The 23483-nt window shown below is 40.2% G+C and overlaps 2 protein-coding genes across 2 annotated transcripts; one reads left to right on the top strand and one right to left on the bottom strand.

The window, feature by feature from the left end:
* Nucleotides 1-5619: 5619 nt before the first annotated feature.
* Nucleotides 5620-12600, top strand: LOC103133653 (V(D)J recombination-activating protein 1-like). The gene is made up of 4 exons (XM_007545491.2): nt 5620-5771; nt 6832-7188; nt 7299-8425; nt 9220-12600. Exons 2-4 carry the CDS (start codon nt 6854-6856, stop codon nt 10965-10967), a joined length of 3210 nt encoding a protein of 1069 aa, XP_007545553.1. The 5' UTR covers nt 5620-5771; nt 6832-6853; the 3' UTR covers nt 10968-12600.
* A 972-nt stretch (nt 12601-13572) lies between these two features.
* On the bottom strand, nt 13573-16426 carry LOC103133652 (V(D)J recombination-activating protein 2-like). The gene is made up of 2 exons (XM_007545490.2): nt 16201-16426; nt 13573-15520 (listed from the first exon to the last, which is right to left on the bottom strand). The coding sequence occupies exon 2, from the start codon at nt 15504-15506 to the stop codon at nt 13905-13907; it is 1602 nt and encodes a 533-aa protein (XP_007545552.1). The 5' UTR covers nt 15507-15520; nt 16201-16426; the 3' UTR covers nt 13573-13904.
* Between the last annotated feature and the right edge of the window lie 7057 nt (nt 16427-23483).

Genomic DNA, 23483 nt, shown 5'->3' with positions numbered 1-23483 from the left:
GCAAAAAAGAAGATTATATTTTGATGTAAATACAAACCTGAAGTAAAGTGAGCATAACGTCGTACCCTATTTTATAGAAGATTACTATTGTGGATTTTAGTGCACATATTGCATTAAAACCGAACACACAAACTGATGAAACTAGCCTTTATAATTACTATTGCAAAAATAATAATCTAGTGGGCGCCATATGATTTCAGTGAGATCACAAAGAGCCACTTCAGAGGTGCTGAAGTGGCTCTTTCAATGTTAACCCTATGCACTGCAGACCCATGCACCAATGCTATGCAAGTGTTACATGATGATGTCATTAATTGTAAAAAGAAAAGACTCTGTGACTGAGGTACAGGCAGGGACAGTGCTCCAAAGCACATTATAGAAATGACGTAAAGCCTAGAAACCATTACATGATCTGTTTAAAAAGTTTGCGAATGCAAGCCACTTATGATGGTTTAAACAATTTGCCAGGAAATTCTCTCTTTAGGGATTGTGAGAGTTTGAAATCTTAAGTAGTTGTTTGCAAGCTGGAATCCTTCAGCTGACAGACCTTCTGTGTAAACCAGACCCAGACAGTTTGTGGAAAATAGAACTAATGCATGATTATACACGAGACATTCTCAGACAGTCGATCTTCATGTCACCAGAGGACCCCTGGTATCAACATGACTGCTCTACAATCAGTACAATCTACATTTAATTAACACAGAATTAAAGAGCATTGTTATTTTGATGAAATACACTGGTCCTGATTCTCCGATTCTTCTCTAGTGCTCCCGAATCAGGCTCGGGCTTTAATTTCTACAGTTTATTGTGAGTGGATCAGCACCCATCTGGATTGTCTGCTCAGATGTCGATCTAACTTTTTAGAGCGCTGGACTGTTAAGCTATTGTGCGATGTACAATCGCTGGCAACGTTTTTTTAGATATACCTTCAAAGTACCAGGTTGAACCCGCTTTTACCTTTAGAAGTGCTTTTATGCCTCATATTTTCTCATTTCCAGACAGTTCTATGTAAATCTGAGCCATGGCTGTGCTTGAAAATCCCAACAGATGCGTTTATGAAATATTCTTAGCAAACCACTCTTGCAGCAACAACCAGGCCATGTTCAAAGTGTCAATCTAATTTCTTCCCTATTCTGATGTCTTGTTTGAACTTTAACAAGTTTTCTCCACTGTCTAGGGCTGAGTCACTGTTTGTTTTACACATCTGAATGCATATACCCAATAAAGCAGCCAGTGAGAGTGTTCTTCCTGCAGTCTCTGCATGTCAATGACATCTGAAAGCTATCCAGTAAATGTTAAAAAGAATATTATTTTTTTTTTCTATTTGAGCAGAAGATGCTCAAAGTGGATGCTTTGAGCATCCACTTTACATAATCTTCAGATTATGTAACTCACCAGAGATGAAGAGAACTGGCCCAAAACCAAAATAACTGCACAGCCCTGGGGGGAATTGTTTTAATGCAGGACAGATAATGAACTATTACTATCCCTGCAATAGGATATCCAATAGAATGAATATATGGGTTGCTGGCCATGAAAGATATTAAGCAGAAAGGAAAAAAAGTAGCTTGTGCTGGAAATTATTTGCACAAGCAGTGCTATCCCCCTCCCACCCTACCCCCATCTATCTCAACAACAATTACAGCTACTTCATTCAGGGTTACTCACAAAAACCCTTCAGTGCAGAAGGAGGGAATTTTAATTAAACACCTCATTGATGAAATCAAAACCACGTTTATTAAAAAACTGGAAGAAGAAAAGATGTGAGACAAATTTAAAAAAAAGAGAGACAGGGTGAGGGAGAGATGGGGAGATGAGAAATTGTGGCTTTGAAAAGTTGGGGGTGGATTGTGGAGGGGTTGTTTTGGCAGGAAGCTTTGATGAACAGGTCCGTGTTGAAATCCACCTCCATGGGCATTAATCTACCAAATCATGTCTCTGAATGAGGGATAGAGGATGTGGACATTGAGAGGCAACTAACAGAGTACTGTCTGGGAGGAGCCAAAGAAGCAGCTGGACATGCTTTGAAGCTGCAGTTTAAAAAAAAGAAAATTGCATAGCAAATGCACAATGTATTGCCCTGGCACACAGTGGAAATACAAATGTGAAATGCCCCCTTTACCCTGGATGTAATCAGTGCAATTCCCACATCCGTTGTGACATTTTGAAATATCATTGTGCAATTTTGGTCGGCCTATTCAAACCCAGACATTGCTGACATTTTTATTTATTCTAAGGGAGATACCAGCACAACTAAGGAATTCGTTCATTGTCTGCTTCTGCTATTGACACATTTTCATAAGCTGCTGGAGCGACAGGAGCTGTCTGAGAACCGTTTTTGGATCTGTGACTTGCGCAGTTCTGCCTGGAGGGCTTGATCTCTTTCCCCTCTTTCCTTGTCACAGCCTGCAATCAGCCTAAGCCCCCTTGTGCTCTCTGTTCTGAACTAAGCCTGTTATCCTGTGGAACTCCTTTACAAACGATCACTACCATATCCCTCTTCTTTGTCTTTCACCACCCTCTCACTCCCATGTCCTATTTGTTCTGTCTCTTTGTTTTACACACACGCACACACACACACATATCTGACTCTAACAACTACAAAGTTTCTCAAGGATGGATTAGTGGGACTACTTTATATTTATTTGATCTTTATCTTTATCATAATAACCTACACACTGGCACAGGCTGACAAAAACAGAAACTGAACTCTCTGTATCCTTCTCCATCTCAGTTAGTTGGAAAAGCATTAAATTCACACAAGGGTTAATTCAAATACAAAGATAATGATAATCTAAAGCAACCAATCAAAGAACAGATCAAGAATAACAGAAACAAAAAGGTTAGCCACCTAAGCAACAGAACAAACAAAAGCAGAAAAAGTCACAATCTAAAGAGATCTAGATACAAAACCAAAGTGAGGGATCAAGGTTAACAGCATAATTGTTAGCACATGGCTAACAGTTATTCTGTTGACAGAGCCTAAACTTAAACCTAACATGTACTAAATTCCCAACTTAGCCCTAAATTTAACCGTATGACGAACAGCACTTCTTCTTATGGGCCCCAGGCTTTAGGGCCATGAGGAGCAGTGGATCCTCACATCATGGTGTATGTTGGAAAAAACGTGCCATACAAGGTGAAAAATGCTAGGACTCACATACACTCACGCACACACTCCAAGTGTGAGTCGTCAGTTGCACATTTCAAACTCGTCTATGTTCTCCTAAACTGCAGCTTGTGGTCTCCCTGGGGTTTGCTTCCCACATTCATAACACTCCCCTCCATGCCAGATGGTTGTCTCCACAAGTCGTCTTCCTCATAAATCAGACTGCCTTTGAGTTGATCAATAACAAGTCAATTAGCAGGCGCAGAGAGATAAGGGTCTCTGGGGGTCACTGCTTGTTTGTCAGGCAGACATCTGCAGCTTTGTCTCTGTCTGCCACAGAGCTAGGTGTGTCGTTTACCTTGAAATCATGTGGCTACTTGGCTATCATAAATCTAACTATCAACTATAAATAGGTCTGGAGCATCTTGCTATAATCCATCATTTGTTTGTTCTTGGATAATGAATCATGCTTTGCACACCTTAGATCTCTCTGCTCAGTGTGACGGATTTGGATGTGCCTCGAAAACAGCACTGACTGTGCTTGTAAACTTCTTCCTGGAATAGATCCTCTTGTCAAAAAAAAAAAGGAAGAAAGAAATAGAAAAATGAAAACAGATTCTGCCGTCGAAGGTCACATTCGGGCATACGCACCAAATGGAAGATGCAAGGCCTGCCAGGATTCATCCTGCTCCCCTGTTAGGCTGACAAGGCTGGGAAAGACCCAACTGTTGTTTGGTGCCCACTGACTGTGTATCTAATGACTTGGATGGCAAATCCAAAGCAACAGTAACAGGCTCCTGTGGCGAGTACATCAGATTAATCCCCTGGATAATTAGAAACAAGAATGATCTTGGGCAAATACTCTGCATACCTGCTGGGATGCCACAACAAATGATACTGTATAATCTAAACTTGTTACAAATTGGGAGCTAAATGCAGGATGCAAAGTAATTATTAAAATATGCAACTATGAGCCATTGATGAAAAATTGAACATACACGGATGGTTTCTTAAATGTCTTGCTTCTTCACTGCATGCTTAGTCTGAAAAACTAATTTGCAAAAAATAGTAACTGTCAAATAAACAATCAGATTTTTTTATTCTGCATAATGAGTCACTGTTGTACCCTCTTTTTTCCTTTTAACAGTAGAATGACTGTAATAAGATATTTTTGTGATGAAATTATTAAATTGTTTATTTTGATAACTTCCTGTCTTACCTGTCAGTTAATGTGTAATTTGAGGTTTTTCTTGCTTAATTATTGCAAAAGGTGTTCTTGCCTCTTTCACATTTTGTGATATTACAGCCACAAATATTAAAGTACTGCATTGGTAATTGATGTAAAATGCAAACACAAAGTAGAACATTGTATCCTCAGCGGTCAGTGGATGAGAGACAAATAAATCCTGCTGGACGGTTTGCCAGTCCATCACACAGTATAAACAACCATTCATACACAAACTCATAATTAAGGGGAGTTTTTCAGAGGACAATTAGCCTAAGAATCACGAGAAGAAGATGTGCACTCCATTCAGAAAGAACCAAGGTCACAATTTGAATAGTGGGCCTTCTCGATGCAAGACAACAGTGCTATCAAATGTGCAATCAACAAGCCCAAAAATCTTCAACGTATTTCAATAAAAATGGAACACGGTGAAAACAAAACAATACAAATGAAGAGGAGGGAAAATGTTACATGGTTTAAAAAATAACACATAAAATCAGAAAAGTGTGTCTTTCACTGTTATTCAAATCTGCCAAAACTACCAATTTTGTGCATAACATCTCAGTTTTTATGATATAGAGATCATCTGTGATCTCCTGCAGAAACCTCCACTACAGTTTAAAGTATTTTTGCAGCTTCAAACAGGTTTCCCTCAGATGCTCTCCATCCAGTATGACAGCGATTGAAATGTTTTGTACAAAGATGGCAGAGATATATCTTGACAACCTGGCAGCAACAGAAGGTTTTGATAATTATGGAAGCAAAGTTTTTCCGGTTTTGTTGTGAGAAGGTATTTGAAATCACATAACTTTTTCTTTCCACTATATACTTATTCTTTGACGCTGTCACAGTCATTTTTAATGAAATACATGGATATACGTAGTTGAGATATGACAAACTATACAGAAATATTCTCTCTTAAATTGCACACAGTTTTCTTTCTTGTTGATCAGTCCTTGCACGATCTGCTGTTTTTCTCTGCCTTTTCGCCTTCTGTTTGTTTAACAGTCTCTCTGTTACAGTGAAGCCACCTGGATGAGGTGAACCTGCAGATGGATTTGAGGAACACAGGATCAGTGTGTTGTGGTAAAAAGCAGTTTGTTTGGGGTATGCCGTTGGATTCTGCATGCAGCAGTTCCAACTGCTCTTTGGGGTCGACCTTGTTTTCTTTTTTTCTTTTTTTTTTGTCAGCTGCTTGTATCAGGTGGCAAGGGTTGACTGTTGGGATTCCATCACAGGACGGGTATAAATACAGCATGGTATGGAGCAATCCCACTGTGTGAAACCACAGCTCCAAACTGTGACAGACTCTCCAACACAAATACAGTGTATTGTGCGCACCGTGAAAAGGGGCCTGGCTCCAGGGCTTTCCTTGTGCTCCCATGCAGAAAGAGCCCCCAGGGGAGCCGATGCCAGCTGAGACTGAAAAACAAGGTAAGAGCCCAGCTGATACACATGCATACAGGCTCAGCTGTTTGTCTTAGATGAGGGTTCAGCCCGTGAAGCAGACATAGATCTAGGAAATGGAGTAGTCTGACATATTTAAGCCTCCAAGGGAGAAAACACACAGCAAGCACTAAAAGATGGATAGACAGAGGATTCTACAGTGTGTCTGCTATCGGAGTGAAATGGTAAGACTCTGGTAGTTTCTAAGATTGTTTGACTGCCTTTTTTGTCAGAACTAGTAATAGAACATGGATTTTATATGGAAGGAGACAACAGAAGGTCTATTAGAGCCGCAATGCCATAGATCTTACCTGTATAGTATCATAAAACTACTTGGTGGGGATGAAATACAATTTCTATACAGTTTAAAGCTATGCTTTGAATACGTCTTCTCTTGATGTTTATTCAATGTGATGCTTTCTTGTTTTCTTTTCTGCTTCTACTTGGTCAATATCTAGGTATTATGCGATAGGTTTGCCCTGATTTTTTTTTTCCAGCAGCATTTAAAATGTCAGTTGAAGTCTCCCAGAGCTCCAATTCTCCTCACAGCCAAGAAAATGACAAACAGAGATGACTGACAGCTTTGCAGAAATAAGGCTGTCCACTTAGAAAACTTGCTGTGTCAAAGAGAAAAAAAAAAGAAAAGAAAAGAAAAGAAGACGCAGCCTCTCTGGGAAAGATGGGTTTGAAGAGTGGAGAGATATGAACATTTTGGTGTTGTATTGATCCTCCGATGCTGTGCTCATGTATTTTACAGAATATCCAAATGCCACTTATGATATAATACAGCAGTCGAGGTCGAGGCTGTGGCTGCTCAGTGGGATTTCAGGGTTTGCAGTGTATAAATTCATTGAGAATCAAGTGAGGCTGTTAGGTTGTGTCCAGGGCTCAGCTCTGAGAACACACCAATTTCAAGTCCTAATGGGGGATTTGAACTATCCAGTCTCCTCTGTATCCATTATCTCATGGACAGCTGGAATTATTTTAATACTTTTGCAGTACATCATATGAATCTCCCCTTTTCTCCCTCCTCCCTCCTTCTCTCCAGGGTCCAACATCTAATTCTCATCATGGCAGCAGAGAGCCCAGAGACAGACGGTCCCAGATCCTTCATGCCTGCTGAGCTCCAGCATCCCCACTCTAAGTATTCTCAGTGGAAGTTTAAGCTGTTTAGGGTGAAATCTATGGAGAAGGCACCTCTGCCGAGTGAGACACAGACCAAGATAGGAACTTCATTAGGGATCTCACCTCCTACTGCTCCAAATATAGAAGCAGATCATGGAGGGGGACTGGCGAGTGTTATGAAATTGTGCCTTGGGGGAAAAAGCAAAGAAAATGTGGAGGGCGCTGGCAAGAGAGTCGATATGAAACTGCAGGAAATGGACACCCACATGAACCATCTCAGGTGATCAGCTATGAAAAAAAAAAAATTCTATGATCACATAATATTGCTCTCTGAAATTCTTTCAGAGATGATGACACTGTCTTTTTTTCTTCTTTTTTTTTTCCATGTAGGTGCCTGTGCCGCATCTGTGGAATGGTCCTGAGGAAGGTCAAAGGACCCGTGCATGATGTCCATGGTGATCTGGACGACGCAAGCAAGTGTGTGCTCCGCAAAATGGGTTGCAAGTTTACGAGCTGGCCAGACATCCTTCTGAAAGTATTCAAGGTCGATGTGACGGAGGACGCAGAATCCATCCACCCTCTTTCCTTCTGCCATCGCTGCTGGCTTGCCGCCATACGAGGAGGAGGAGTCTGCAGCTTCACTAGAACAAAAGTCCCAGAGTGGAAGCCCCACGCCTCCCACTGCTACCTGTGCTCCCCCAAAAAGTCATCATTTCAAAGGACTGGAAGAAAGAGGAGGAAGGTTGTTCCTAAAGTCCAGAGGTTGGCCAAAAGAGCCAAGTGGGACCACGGTGACACCATTGCTGTCGGTGAGAAGAGAGCCCTTAGACCCTTTGGAGACCGCCACAGCCCTGTGGTGAGGGCCTGGAAAAAAAATGGTATCCAGAGAGAACAGTGGGTAAAGAATATCACACACTGCCAAAATGACCACCTGAACACCAAACTGATTGCAGAGAAGCTCCCCGCGGATTTTATCATTTCTTTCACCTGCCTGGTGTGTGACCACCTGCTCTGTGATCCAGTTCAGTCCCCCTGCGGGCATCTCTTCTGCCGCAGCTGCATTATAAAATTTACCCACGTTCTGGGACCCCACTGCCCTTCATGCAACCTTTCTTGTGCCCCCGATGATCTCACCCCTCCTGCCAAAACCTTCTTATCAACTCTCTACTCTCTGCCTCTGCTGTGTCCCTGTGAAGGTTGTGGTGAGCACGTGCAGCTAGGCTTGTTCAAGGCCCACTGTCTGAACCATGAGTTTGAGCCGGGCACAAACAAACACTCATCTCATTTTCAAAACTACCTCCTAACCAATAAGGGAGGACGACCCCGCCAGCACTTGCTCTCCTTAACCCGTCGTGCCCAGAAGCACCGACTGAAGGATCTGAAGAACCAGGTGAAGGTGTTTGCAGACAAAGAAGAAGGCGGCGATCTGAAGTCTGTGTGCTTGACACTGTTTCTGCTCGCGCTGAGATCTGGGAATGAACACCGGCAGGCAGATGAGCTGGAGGCCATGATGCAAGGTAAAAAGTTATTTTAAGCCTTTCACTCAGTCAGTGCAGCAATGAATGGCAATGAAAAGCAGACAAAAAGCCAACTGTTAACTATGATAGTGTTTGCTCATTAATACCCCCCCCCTTCCTCTGAGGAATACATGAATCTCATAAATAACAATGAGTGGAAAAGTTCAATACTGCAGGGAGAGAAATTGTTTTCTGGCAATTGATCAGAAAATCATTGCATTGTTGTCCACCTCTGTTACAGACACAGCCATCCCCAATGCCCCCTCTGGTTCCACTCATCTTGTCTGTCAGTCCATCAGTCTCACACTCCCTTTAATGCACAGTAACAAGTCTTGTGAAGGGGTTGTTAGAATCAAAACAACATCAGCAGCGCTTGTATCTGCAAATTACACAGACAGCACCATCCTCCTCTCTGGGGAACTGAAGGCAGCTGGTGTCTGTTTTCATCTTCAGCCAATACATCACTTTTGCCAGCTTCACTTTTGCCAGTTTTACTCTGTCCCTTTCTAACATCTGGAAAATAGGAAGTATTGGATCTTGTAATAATGTGTTTGTGGGCTTTTGATGATGATATGTGCACATTTAGGTGGGACATTTGCAATTCTTTCTGCATCACCGTGGAAATTACTTCAAACGTAGGAAAATAACTGAACGAATGGCAGACTGCATTTTATTTTTCAAATCATAAGATGTTAGACTTGTGCGTCTACAATCCTGTTATTTTCTCATATATTTTTAGCTACTTTTGTCTTTCTCACAAACTTATTCTCCTTGCATTGTTTCTCTCTCCACAGGCAGAGGCTTTGGATTGAGTCCTGCCGTGTGCCTGGCCATTCGGGTCAACACATTCCTGAGCTGCAGCCAGTATCATAAGATGTATCGTACAGTCAAAGCTACAAGTGGCCGCCAGATCTTTCAGCCCTTGCACACCCTCAGAGCTGCAGAAAAGGAACTCCTTCCTGGCTTTCACCAGTTTGAATGGCAGCCAGCTCTCAAAAATGTGTCCGAATCTTATAATGTCGGCATCATAAATGGGCTGTCAGGATGGACATCTTCGTTAGATGACTCCCCAGCCGACACCATCACCCGGCGCTTTCGCTACGATGTGGCGCTTGTTGCAGCACTGAAGGACCTTGAGGAGGACATCATGGAGGGTCTGAGAGACACTGGAATGGAAGATAGTGCTTGCACCTTGGGCTTTAGGGTCATGATCAAGGAGTGCTGCGATGGCATGGGTGATGTTAGCGAAAAGCATGGTGGAGGACCAGCTGTTCCTGAGAAGGCCGTCCGCTTCTCTTTCACTGTCATGTCTGTCTCTATCCAGGCTGAAGATGAACAGGAGGAGGTCACAATTTTTACAGAGCCAAAGCCCAATTCTGAACTATCCTGTAAGCCCCTTTGCCTTATGTTTGTGGATGAGTCAGACCACGAGACTCTCACTGCTGTTTTGGGGCCCATAGTTGCAGAGCGAAATGCGATGAAAGAGAGCAGGCTCATTCTATCTATGGGCGGCATGCCACGCTCCTTTCGTTTCCACTTCAGGGGCACAGGGTATGACGAAAAGATGGTGCGTGAAATGGAGGGCCTGGAAGCTTCGGGATCTACGTATATCTGTACTTTGTGTGACTCCACTAGAGCAGAGGCTGCTCAAAACATGGTGTTACACTCCATCACCCGCAGCCATGATGAGAATCTGGAACGTTATGAAATATGGAGAACCAACCCCTTTTCTGAGTCCGTAGATGAGCTACGAGACAGAGTCAAGGGAGTCTCGGCCAAGCCCTTTCTGGAGACCCAGCCCACGCTAGATGCACTGCACTGCGACATAGGCAACGCCACTGAATTCTACAAAATCTTCCAGGATGAAATTGGAGAAGTGTACAAAAACCCCAACCCCAGCAGAGAGGAACGGCGCAGCTGGAGGGCGGCCTTGGATAAACAGCTGAGGAAGAAGATGAAGCTTAAGCCAGTGATGAGGATGAATGGGAACTATGCCCGAAGGTTAATGACCATGGAGGCTACCGAGGTGGTTTGCGAACTGGTGCCCTCAGAGGAGAGGAGAGAGGTCCTGAGGGAACTCATGAGGCTCTACCTCCAGATGAAACCTGTGTGGCGTGCCACCTGTCCAGCCAAGGAGTGCCCCGACCAGCTGTGCCGCTACAGTTTTAACTCCCAGCGCTTTGCCGACCTGCTCTCCGCTACCTTCAAGTACAGGTACAACGGAAAAATAACCAATTACCTGCACAAGACCCTGGCCCATGTGCCTGAAATCATAGAGAGAGATGGATCTATTGGAGCCTGGGCCAGCGAGGGGAACGAGTCGGCAAACAAACTGTTCAGGCGTTTCAGGAAGATGAATGCGCGTCAGTCCAAGGCCTTTGAGCTGGAAGACGTGCTGAAACACCACTGGCTGTACACCTCGAAGTACTTGCAGAAGTTTATGGAGGCTCACAAAGACTCTGCTAAAGCTTTCCAGGCAACAATAGATCCAGAAGAGGTCCAGGATGATGAAGATTTGACTCCAGAAATAACCGGGTTTTGATTTCTGTTAGTTCTATCTCCATGATTGATTTATTTTAAGAGTCCGTAATCTGCCAATTACCTCAACGTTTATGTTTTCTCACTTTAAATACTTATTGATATTTCAAGCACAACAGAAATGGAGTAGGTTTATATGTCCTTTAAGAATACTTTGTACATATTTTGGCATTTGATTATATTTTGTAGATTGGATTGTTTTTGATTGTGATTGTTAGTGTCGTTGATATCTTTTGTTAGATGAAACAAAAGACATTTTCTTGAGGAAACAACATTTTGCACTTAAAATCATCAGTACTTTTGAATTCTATGCAAAATAATACAGTTTTTCATGAATATTTGTTTTTTATGTTTTAAACATAGACATATTTGAACTGCTATGTTTGGTTTACTGCCTGTTCCTGCATTTCAGAAATAACCGAGGAACTCACTGTAAACATAACACACAAGTTTCTTTTCTTTGCTTTTCCTCCCACTTTTTTTTTTTTTTTAAATCTTTGCTATCTGTGAAATATGGCACATTTTATTGTATTGCAAGGATATGACACGTTTATGAATTTATACAGGGGGATATTTATGGAAGCAGATGAAAGAGCTGTAAGTCATGGACTAAAATTGTGTTAAAAAAGACCACATTTGTGGCTACTGTATTAATATATCATTTTAGCCAAAGGAAAATGTAATCACAGGGCCCTAAATGTTCTTTGTTTCATGAGTGCCCTCTGAAAAAGATGACTTTAGTGCTTTATCCCATGGTCCCAGGGGCCAAAATAGATGCTGGGTCACTTTGAAGCAATTTTTTATCTCTTTTAGGCCTTGCACAGCAGAGGATAGATGATAGTTATTCGAATTCTTCTCATAAAATGAAGCATATACTGACCTTTTTGTTGATATCATAAGAATATAGTGTGGTCCATTAGAGAGCCTAATACCCCATGGACTCTCCAGCAGGCAGGGATTTTTCTTCACTTTTGTTTATGACCTGGTTCTTTTTCTCCTTCAGCATTTCTTCACTGTCACTGTTGACAGAGAAGAGAGATGGGCAGGACCAGAAAGTCTAATTTGTTGGCAACTTTATTTGTTTGATTGATTGATTATATTGTCTTTTTCTGCCCACGGTATTTTGAATTGTGACAGGCAATTTTCTCTTTCTTTCTTGATTGAATGTTTGATTTTGTTTTACTGCCATATGTTTAACCGTACAAATGCCATGAAATATTCACATTTCTTCGGAAAGTTGTCAGAGCTCTACAATAACATCATTTTTTAGAGAGCATTACATTGAAAAATGCTGCATGTATGTTTTTTTCTTTTGCTTTTTTTGCAATAATGAATTGCATTTCCAAAGTAATGGATGATGGATGATTCACCAAATATCACTTGTTCTGTTTTGTTGTGTTTTTCCTCATTTTACGCTTTCAGTCCTACACTAAACATACACTCAGGTGAACTATGGACAGGTTTCTCTGGTGATCTTTGAAGAGAATCAAAATATTACACTACAGCTGTGCTGTTTTGTTCAGATTTTCCTGTGCTGTCACCCAGCCTCATAAACAATGTCTTACTGAAAAGGTATTTTTGTGCACAATGGATATTGTTGTTTTCAAGATAAATAAATAAATAAAGACAATACTTGACCTCATTACTAATTATTTCATTTCACTGAATTTTCTTCAATAACTAGAGAAGCACTTGTTTTACTCTAGAGTAGAATTTAAAGAATCCAGCGTTGGTGAATAAATGACAACACAATTATGAAATACACAGATATTAATTGATATTATAAAATACAGTTCTATAATATCAAATATTTTTAAAAAATGTAGATATGGTGTATTTTTTAAATGGGATTTTTAACTTTTAATTTCTGTCAAATATCTTACTAGTTGAAGTTAGGATATCATTGAAAAGCTCATGCATTTGAATAACTTTTCTCATGTATCTAAACACATTAAATACATTAATTACACTCCTCAGATTTTTTTTCCCAAGACTTTATTTTGGTTAATATTGTTGTTTTTCCATGCAGAGTCAATGAAATCATCACATTTAAGATAAGAACATTACATCACGCCATCAGACACCTTTTAATCAAGACATGTGGGCTTTGTGAAAAGTATGTTTAATGCTCATTTAAAGTTAAAGTTACTTGTATTTAGACATCAACATGCAATAAATGGCATTCCAAAAATACATCAGGATATGAGAAATACAGATATTTCACTCTTCATAATGATAAAGACAAGTACAAAGGCCTGCAGAAATGATTCGATTTTCATTAGGCAGGAACTGGCAAAAAAAAAAAAAACTCAAACAAACTTTCCTGTACATATTGACAAAGAAATAATAATACATCTAGAACCATGACAAACATGTTTATCTTGCCAAGCGGATAGTGAAGAAAATAAAAACCTCTCCAAAATTCACTAAAAACTGAAGCAATATTTTTTTTGTTGTTGTATGAAACCATTCTTATTGAATAAAAGATAAATTTATATCCCCTTTTACCAGAGTTTAAGAATCAATTATTTACTTGCCAGCGTCAATGGGAGGCTGAGAAATTTTTACACCACACAGTAATATTGAAGTACAAGTCAAAGTACACAATTCAAAGTCACAAAATGCATCTTTATTACATTTTTATTTTCATCACACATTTTTTTTGTTACATTTTATTGAGAGATTACAGCTTTCAACAGGAATTTATGGTTAATGTAATTTAAAGGGGCTTGAAAAACATTGGAAAGTAAAATCTGTGGTAATTCATTTCAATTAAAAATTTGCAATAAAATGTTAAAATTGAAACAGAACATCTTGTATTTCTCAATGTATTCAGGGAGTTCTCATGAAAGTACGCATCTTGTACAATTAATTTCTATTCCAAGGCGAGCGCGTTTAACAAAGATTGGCATTTCCACAACTATCATAAAGGAAATGGAACTCAATCAAAAAGTCTCTTGAAAAAGCTTTTTTTGGCTGGGGACATTTTTAACATCAGGGGCCCATTTCTCTCCTTCACTTTCATTGGGGTGCGCTTCACTGGAATGATCTGTCGTGGTGGGGTCATCTCCTGGTAAGGCAGGCCTCCGTGATCTAAACAGAAGTACTTTTTGCTTCCCTGAGATAGTTTGACTAACAGGGTCTCAGACAGCTCCATGCACTGAGCATGGACCCAGTGTCCCTCCTCCCCTTTCGAGCAGAAAATCATGGCTGGGCGGTGGAGCTCTGTGGAGTATAATGGCTCCCATGTGTTGGGGTCCACCTGACAGCCAAGGCAGCATTTGATCCAGTAACCAGTTTGTGATTCATCCTCCTCATCCTCCTCGTTGTAAATGTCTCCCTCGTCATCGCTACTGTTTTCCAGCTCGTGTGGCTCACGACCAAAGTAGAGCTCCTCAGAGTCCTCAAGCGGAGTGGAGTTGTCGTAATCTGTTGACTCTTGGCTGCATGCCTGGGTCCCTTCTTCCTCATTGGATTCCTTCTCTTGTTGGAAGCTGACATGATAGAAGTAATGCACGTCAGGCTGGGATGGTCTCCCTTCGGTGGGAACAGCCAACAGGATGCAGCCGTCTCCAGCACTGCCTCCAAACCACGTGCGACTATGGATGATATCTTGAGTCCACTTGGGAGGTTCTAGGTGCTCAATGTGGATGCCCTTCTCATCCAGAATGACCGTGTTGCACTCCATTCTCTTTTGGGAGTCAGATTGGTATCCGCCTAACACAATATATTTATGACCAGGACCCGTGCGTGTAACGAGGGCACTAGAGATGGACAAGCCAAAGTCTAGGGTCTCGCAGGAAAGCAAAGGGCTTCCCTGCAGGAGTTCCACACGAAGGCGGAACAGACGAGGAGGACGTGAGTCAGAGGTGATAGAATGGCCGCCTATAAAGTACACGCTGTCCTCTCTGGCAATAGCTACGTGAAAGGACTGTCCGTCACTGAGCTCAGGCAAAGTGTGAGCCGAGGAGCACCCAAACTCAAGATCAAAGAGGAAAACCTGAGGAGGACAGTCAACAACACTGTTCCATCTTTCTGTGGTCCGCTCTCCTGCAGGCATGTAGGACCTGCCCCCAAACATCACACAGGCTGTCTTCCCGCGGCTTTGCACGATGCTCATTGCATGGCCATATCGGGCCCCTGGCACTTCCCCCACCAGCTCTTTCTCTTTGCACTTGAGCGTTAGTTTGCGATTGCAACCGCGACTATCCATAGTAAGCAGGTACAAGCTCGATGAGATCTCATTGTTAGGGGTGCGGCCTCCATGGATGAGATAACTCTCTGGGAGTCCGTCGTAGGGGTCGAGGCGGCAGACGGCTGGACAGCGCAGCGGAGGGAGATAACACGAGTCGTTAGAGAAGGATATGGCCCTCAGCTTCATCTCACTATGTTTGATCCTGACACCAAAGACTCCTGTCGGACATGAACGCTTTGGCCAGCCTTTCTGGCCGAACAGCAGGATTTCCCCATCCAGCTGTAGCAGGGAGCAGCCAGGCTGCAGGAGGCCTGTACAGTTCACTGGAGATAATGCTTGCAGGGTCATGATCCGCCAGGTGCCTGCATCAAAACAGCAATCGAACACACAAACATGATGTGTCAGTCAGTCAGCTGTTGTTTGTTTTCAATGAGGACTTTTAAATTTCTACTTCCTGTTTTTTTTTTTTTTTTTTCATGTGAACAACCACAGTTACTGTAACTCTAATACTAACAATGATGCCTACAAGTACTATACGTTTTCATACAGACTGGCTTTCAGTCTATTCCTTTGATCAATGAAAAATAAAGGTATTTGCTTGAGGTACAAATGCCAAAATATTTGTGATATTCAAATACTTCATAGCAGACATAGTAACTAAATAAAAACTACATTGCAACACGTCTAATACTACAATTGTACATTTACTTCTGAACAAAGCAAAGTCTGTAGAGCTGGAATGCCTCGTGCAATTTTTCAAAGCAATGCCGGTTTTATTATTTATTTTAGACAACTAAGTAGATAAACAGCTCTATTTTATGAGTTTGCCTTTTTTTATGTGCCCACACATTTAAACTATATAGCTTTCAGTTAGCGCTTCACAGCCAAACGTTAATCTTTTCAGGAGATTAGTCAGTGGCAATGAATAAGATTACAATAAGTAAATGCTCTGTTCTAGCTTAAACAGTACCATGAGAAGGGAACGTACAAGAATTGAGTCCTCTACTTATCCTAATGATAAGTTAAATTTTTATTTGCTTACCTTACAAGCAGAAGTGAGATCTAGTGGGCAAGATCAAAATTAATGTACTATAAATCTTTTTTTTTCCCCCAAGAAGAAGCGTAAGAGGTCTTGTTGCCGATCTTTGATGAAGGCAAAAAGTGGTAGAGATTGTGAAGCTTCGTTGACTTTCAAACACTTCCAGATCTTGAGGTTAACTGTCTGTGACTGCTGCACGCTGGCAGGTGTGCCAAACGAGTGCTTCCAGTTTGTCAGTTCTCCGTACTTTAACTGTATGTCATCTATATTATAAAGAGAACGACCAGATATTTAAAACCATTTTCAGCAAATGTAAAGAAAAATATTTTATGTGTTTGTGTCGAAACCGTATTTTTTATGAATCAGAGGAGAAAGGGTAGCCTCCACAATCAATAACAGCTCAAATCAGCCGTTATTAGAAGAAATCAGGAATACATATGAATGCACAACACATAAAACTTTGAGGCAGGTGGACAACAGCAGCTGAAGACCAGGAGTATGCAGAAATGTAGCAGAGAATTAAAGTAGTTCTGAAGACAAAAGGGATCCAGCCCAGTACTAAAAATAACAAGATGTACTTCATAGTGTTGCCTGAGAGAAAGTGTAACAACTTAAAAAAGAAAAATCATATATATATTCATATTTAAATTTATTTATTTAAATAAGAAAATCCAAGATAGGAAATGGGAAGTTTGAAATGTGAAAAATGGAGGATGATAAAATATGCTTGAAAAGCCCCTCACTCTATTTTATAGTACTCAGGATTCTGGGACATGTGACTTCTTTAGCAAAATTTAAATAGAACTTAATTTGAGGATGTTAAGTGACTCTTAAAGGTAGTTGTGGAACTTCTTGTTAAATATGGGGCAGTTTTTGCAAAAACAGTTTTTATTGTATTCTAAGGAGCCACATACATTGTGAAAAGAGACTTTTTCTTGAGCCCTTCTTCATCAAAGAGTCGTTTTAACTGTAATGTCACAGGTATGCCTGAGTTACAACCTCCATTTTCATAATTAAAGCTCCTTTATTCAATCTGAAAAACCTTTCTTCCATCTATTTTTCTCATGGTAGACACATAATTAAATAATAAGGCGATTAATTTTTTGACACATCTACAGCCGAATAACATGGCAATCGCATGATCCAATAACACACCTATCTATTATTCTTTATCTTGCCATATTTTTGCTTCATGTTCGGAAGGTAAGCGAAAAAAGAAACTAGCGGGTTCTGGATAAAATTCCTTTGTGTGTCTGCGTCTCTGTTTTAAAGATGTGATCCCTCTGAAAGAAAGCAAATCTTCTGTATGAGTGACAAACACAGGCCTTAAAAAACACAGAGAAAACCATGCTGGAAGCAGCTGTCTACACACTCATTAGCATAATGTTTTTTGAGCTCTGAGTGGCTGAGACAAAACTTGAAGAGTGTGCAAAACAAAGGCAGAAACCTCAAGTGCCTGGAAGACCGTTACGGCTTAAAAACACAAAACAGCAGTGCACCTGTGTGTTTAAACCGGTGCTCGCAGGGTTGAGTGGAAGAAGAAACAATCCGCTCCTTTTACCGGAGTAGAAATAATGCAACAAATGTCAGCGGGATATGCAAAGTACTACTTTATTCCCCTTTTATTTTTGAGAGCTGGTCCCCCTATATTTAAACCCAGCCTTGGAAAAATAAACCTATTTAGTCACCAGAAGGCATCCACACAATTGAAAAGTCTGCCTGGCATGCAGCTTGCAGCTGGGCTGGTGCAGAGAGCGTAGGAGGCCCAGCGGTGTGTGGCAGACTCTGGGCTCATGCAAAGATTTGCACATAATTGATAGAACAAAGTAATTAGAATCTACGGCAGCACCTGTTTCTGCCCATTTTAATGTATCACTACCTGCCTGCTGCTACCCTGAGGTTTGCTTTTTGATTGATGACATGGGGACAGCTCAGATGTTCTGACAATGGCTGTGCCATGGTGTTTATCACTATTTAATGTTGTGATAATTGCTCCTCTTTTGGTAATTGTTTCTAAGTGACAGTGGTAGTACCATCCCCTGCTGGTTAATATGGTGTGCTGCAGTATGGTAACTTCATCTGATAAATATTACAATCATTAAATTGTTTGGCTTTTTTTTTTTTTTTTTTTTTTTTAATGCGCCCATTGACTTAGATGTAAGCATTTTTAGGGTGATAGATAAAAGCAGATCCAAAACTAATTATATTGGTATTTTTAATATCCATCCTTGCAGAAAAGCATCGATAAATCTTTTCCACATCTTCCACAATGGAATGGTCTAGATTGACTTGCTTAAATGGGAAAGTCCAGATTTAAATGCATTTGGGAAAAAGCTAAAGGAGCTTTAAAATGATGTCCATAGATGTTCTCCTTGCAAATAATGAAAAATAATAACATCAGTCAACATGTGTATAGGTGATACACCCCAAAAGACTTGAGCTGTTTTTTTTTTTTGTTTTGTTTTTTTTCAGAAAAGGTACAAAGTGTTGAGTTAGACAGAACACAAATATTCACAACCTTTTTTTTTTTTAGATTTTTGTTTATGCAAAAAACTTGTACTGCTTTCTTTAAGCTTCAAAATCGTGCTCTAATTTGCTTCAGCCTTTTAACACATTTTTATGTGGCAAAATGTAAACACGGCTGGAATGCATTCTTATTTGCATTCACAAGCTTCAGTTGTGAAACAATAAATGTTAATATTTTTATTACACATCTTTAGACATGTTAATTTTTCATTCTTGTGCTTCAGTCTTTTTTCCAGCTTTTATGATACAAACTTAAAAGCCTTGGCATTGCTCATGTTTACAGTGTCAACATCATGTGAGGTACATTTGTGTACCTGTACCAGTAACTTTACTATCAGCTCCCTTGTATCATATATTTCTACAAGTGTCAGCCTGTGAAAGCGTTCTCTAAGAATTGGCTGACATAACTTGTAAAGGTCTCTGACCAAAGACGAGCCAACACTATACTTACACTTATTTATTAATGCAGACTCGCCCTGAACTGCACAGGAGGTCTTAAAGTGGTGTATTGACTTTTGCTGCAGAGAATTACACACTGTTATGGTAGACCAGTCTTGTTGTTTCATCTGTCAAAATGACTGATGGTTTTCTGATTTTTCCATTTTTAGGAGAAAAAAAAAGTTTGATGAAATCAACTGCTGTTCCACCGAATCCTTTTGATACTCAGTGTTGTCTTCTTCCCAAATTGTGCTTTCCTCATCACGGTTTCTGTTTTTCTTAAACTCCCCACTCTACAAATTTAGCTGTGTGGTTTTCATGTTTGTGAGCAGCAAGGTTGAATAGGGAAATGTTAGTCTGCCAAGGGCTGCGTACCGCCTTGGCAGCAGATCAGACAGTTGGAAACCTTGCAGTCTTTGCATCGCCCCTCTGAGCTCTCTTAAGCCTGCTTCATTTAGCTGTTCATCGGATGTGACTGCTATAGGCTCAGCAGGCAAACGAAAGCCATGTCTTGAGTTGACAGCCGTAGATCTGTCCTCACCCTTCCATTTTCTGCTCCACGTGAACAGACAAACAACTGTAGCCCTGTGACCTAACTTATTCGAGCGATGAAAAGATGAAGGCGAGCATAGGGGTCAGAGTGAGGGGGAAATGTGAAAGGACCAGGATAGCTCTGTAGCCTGATCTTGCAAAGCTCTCCTGCACCCCTCAAGCTTGATTGATTGAAGCTTTGAGAGCGAAAGCCCCCATAATAGTTTTCAATCAAACCAAAGCCCTTCATTGACTAACACCTCTTTTAGATCATTCATCTTAGCTTTCGCCTTCTTTATCTCTGTTTGTCTCCTTCAGTTTATCACTGCAGTCCTCTTCATTGCAATGAGTCTTGATTTTCGTTAAGCAAATGACCAGACAGTTTTCAACGCCAGTGAGTTTACTTCAGATGTGTACACTGAAGCATGAACAGGACCTAAGGCAATGCCAAGTATTGATTTTGCCATGATTCTGATTAGAGGGCTTCTTGTTGAAATCAATATTGCATACCAGTGGCTCGCTTAGTATAGCTGATGCCCTAAAATGCAATTTCAAATTTACTTAATAATTATAGAAACTTTTGATTATTTTTGAATTAAAAGAAAACATTACTGCCTACAGTCGAAACCAGATATTTGTGCTGGATAAAAAGTTGTAACGTTTTCCCCTTTCTGTGTTACTAAACTTATAATTTCGTGCCACTTAATATTCCCCAAATTATTTATATTTTCCTACACTCCAAAGCTACTTGCTGGATTATTATTAACTTAGCTGAAGTCATGTGTAATTAATTATGGATATGCATTCAAAAGAGGCTTGTAAGAATAAGTGTACCCTTTGAAAATAACTTTCAGGCAGGTATTAAACATATTTTTAATTAAGCCCACTTTTGTGTATTTAAAGCAATTTTCTGGTCAGATATAATATTCTAATATCAAAGCTGCAAGTGAGCTCTGGGGCAATTTCTAAGGGAGTCATTGCCGGCCTACAAACTTTGGCAAAGAAATATGGACACTTATTATTTTCTTCTTGGGGATTTGTGTCTATTTTTCATGGACATTTTATGTGTGTACATCTTTGTGTAACTGGCTCATGTGTGTTACTGGATCATGCAAATTTGTGGTCATTCATTGCATCAATGAAGTGTATGGTCCTCATCTGGCCAGTTATATAGAAATACAAGGGTAAACTTATTTGCAAATCCTAATTGTCAGGATTAGGACAACTAATGTCCTAATGTCCAATAACATTTATTCTACGCGTGAGGAAACAACACCGACTTATTCGGCAATCTCATTTCACTGGACAAATCTTATTACAGACACAGTTATTCTGGCCTTCAAAAAACATTTCCCATCACATTTTCAGAATTCAAATTGGCTTTTTAAGTGAGGTACTGACAGGAAGTGAAAGTTAACGTGACTCTTATTTGGAAATAAGGTTGCTTAATTGTACAAAAGGACCATCATTAATATTAACTAATGCTATTTTTCTCTGATTATGTTGGAATAAGAAAAATAGAGGTTTGCCATGCTGCTACGTTTCGAACCGTTGCACGGACTGAAATGCTATTTCACGGAGAATGGTTCCTTTAATCAACACTCTGACAGTAAATTACATTTACTGATTTATTTATTTTTTTTACATATTGCTATGAAGTAATGAAAACTGAGGAACAGTCCAACACTTCCTAATGCAGGTAAATATGAGCAACAACTACTCTAAATAGATGCTGATGAAAATTATATTCAGTACATGTTTGAACTTCATAAGGGAAGTCATTAGGTTGAAATATCCCTGATCACAGTTTTTAATGCTTATTAAATGTCTTTATATAAACTTTCTGGCCTTAATGCACAAAGTGCAAGTCCTTTTCGTGTTTTTACACTTCCATGGCAAAGTTCTAACCCCGATTACTCACGAGCACTGCCAATTTCAATTTATTATTAGGGTAAGTGAGTGTGTGCAGTTGAAACGCATTGTTTGAAATGCGCACCTGCTCATTCATTGACATGCGTGTGATCTGATGTTGACTGTTTGCCACAGCAGATTAGTCTGTAAATATTGTGGAGTGCTGGGGCTTGTCGTTCTAATCTCTGCCAATTGGTGCAGATGTGATTTGGCTGTTGACTCTCTGTTGCCACTCAGAGCTGCTGACACAATGGAATCTCTGACTGTGAACTCTCACCTTGATTAGCATGAGTAATTATAAATATGCGACTGCAAGCATAAAATCAGAGCAAAAGGAGGCCGTCTGGAGAGCTGCCGTCTCTCTCCTTGACACTGACTGGTCGGTAATTGCTTCTACCTCACGATCAATGAGCGCCCAGCGTTTAGCACTTGGTTGAATCAGCTTGTCTGGATTATCGTAGGAGATTTAGGGCAACTTTAAAACAAGCTTGTTTATTTTCTCACAAATCCTAATCAAGAATGTTGCAGACAGTTTGTAATATACACATCAAACCGCGAAGTCGTCTGTATTCCATTTAAAGCGACTGTGTCGGATGACAACCACCGCTGAGCAAAGGGTGCCCCCTTGATGCTGCCGACATATTAGCGTTAGCTCAATATGTCATGTTCTCCTCCTCCCTGACACCATTAAAGGCTCCAGTGTGTTTCTTTCAAGCTGCCTCGTTCACCTCTGCTTGTTTGAGTCAAGTATTTAGCATAGCTACCAGGGGGGAAAAACAACAACAACAACAACAAAACATGTTAGATTGTTACATCCTCCCCTATTAACTTTTACAAAACGGACTTATTATCTTGATTTGTTTTCTGGCTCGTTTCTGACTGCTGCTTCTCCAGAGTAGTGCAAATCTTTGAATAAATATTATCAAATAAAAGCAAGGGGTAATTGACAAATACTATAGCTATTCATTCATATTGTAGCACAGACTGACACTCCAGTCTTGAGTTTTCACTTTTCAGATTTTGATTTGTAAGGAATTTTGAGATCTAGTGAGGGTTTTCCTTCAACGTCAGGGTTATGTGTTACTTTATGTCTATCTGTAGCGTAAATTTGAAAAGTATTTCAGAATTTTAAACTATTTCCAGAAAAATCAATGGCTTAAAAATATATTAAAAAATATATTGCATAAACTGAACATTTCTTGACTCCTTTGCCAATTGAGAGTCATTTCTTTGACTCTAGCAACTCTTTGTTGAAGTCCTGAAATCAGGTGGTGAAGCAGTAGCACCTATGTCTACCACTAAGGCAATTTACCAGTTTTGCTACTGATACTAGCTTGATCTTGGTCTCCCCATTCAACAGGCAGCTCTTTTTCTTTGGTTTGATTTGGGTCAGGCTATTATTGCCAAACAAATTAATTGGCTTTTGAAATTGTATGTTTTATTCTATTTTCTGCTGAGTTGCTTAACAAAACTTTGATTTTGTGTTAGCATGAACTGATAACACATGCTATTAAAAAAAAAAAGAAGAAGACTTGTTTCCTAAACTGTAATTGATATTTTCTGTGATTTAATATTCTTCCAGTAAGATGCCAGAGAAACAACAAGTGTTTATCATAGTATGGAGCATGGAGAACCAGAGCATGGCCTCTGCAGGACCTACTGCTGCACAGTGCTGGACATCTGGTGGAAAGAATGACAAATGTTGCTGTTCAAAAATATTTTCATCCAAAGAACCATTTTGAACCATGATGAGGAAACTAAATGCTGAGCCTCCAGTCAAACTTACAAAAGGTAAAAATGTTTAAAAAATTTAATCATGCAATATTTTTTTGCATGTAAAATCCCAAAACAGTGAAACTGTGCTGTTTTTACTAATATTA

Source organism: Poecilia formosa, unplaced genomic scaffold (genome assembly GCF_000485575.1).
Source record: "Poecilia formosa unplaced genomic scaffold, Poecilia_formosa-5.1.2 Scaffold13, whole genome shotgun sequence".
NCBI lineage: Eukaryota > Metazoa > Chordata > Actinopteri > Cyprinodontiformes > Poeciliidae > Poecilia > Poecilia formosa.
The sequence above is the reverse complement of the archived record's forward strand: the minus strand, read 5'-3'. Positions and strand labels throughout refer to the sequence as shown.

What these genes read in the sequence shown, in the direction of transcription:
- LOC103133653 (XM_007545491.2), top strand. Translation starts at nt 6,854, where the DNA reads ATGGCAGCAGAGAGCCCAGAGACAGACGGTCCCAGATCCTTCATGCCT. An exon ending in ACCCACATGAACCATCTCAG is followed by an intron (nt 7,189 to 7,298) that starts GTGATCAGCTAT and finishes TTTTCCATGTAG; the next exon opens with GTGCCTGTGCCGCATCTGTG. An exon ending in GCTGGAGGCCATGATGCAAG is followed by an intron (nt 8,426 to 9,219) that starts GTAAAAAGTTAT and finishes CTCTCTCCACAG; the next exon opens with GCAGAGGCTTTGGATTGAGT.
- LOC103133652 (XM_007545490.2), bottom strand. Translation starts at nt 15,506, where the DNA reads ATGACCCTGCAAGCATTATCTCCAGTGAACTGTACAGGCCTCCTGCAG.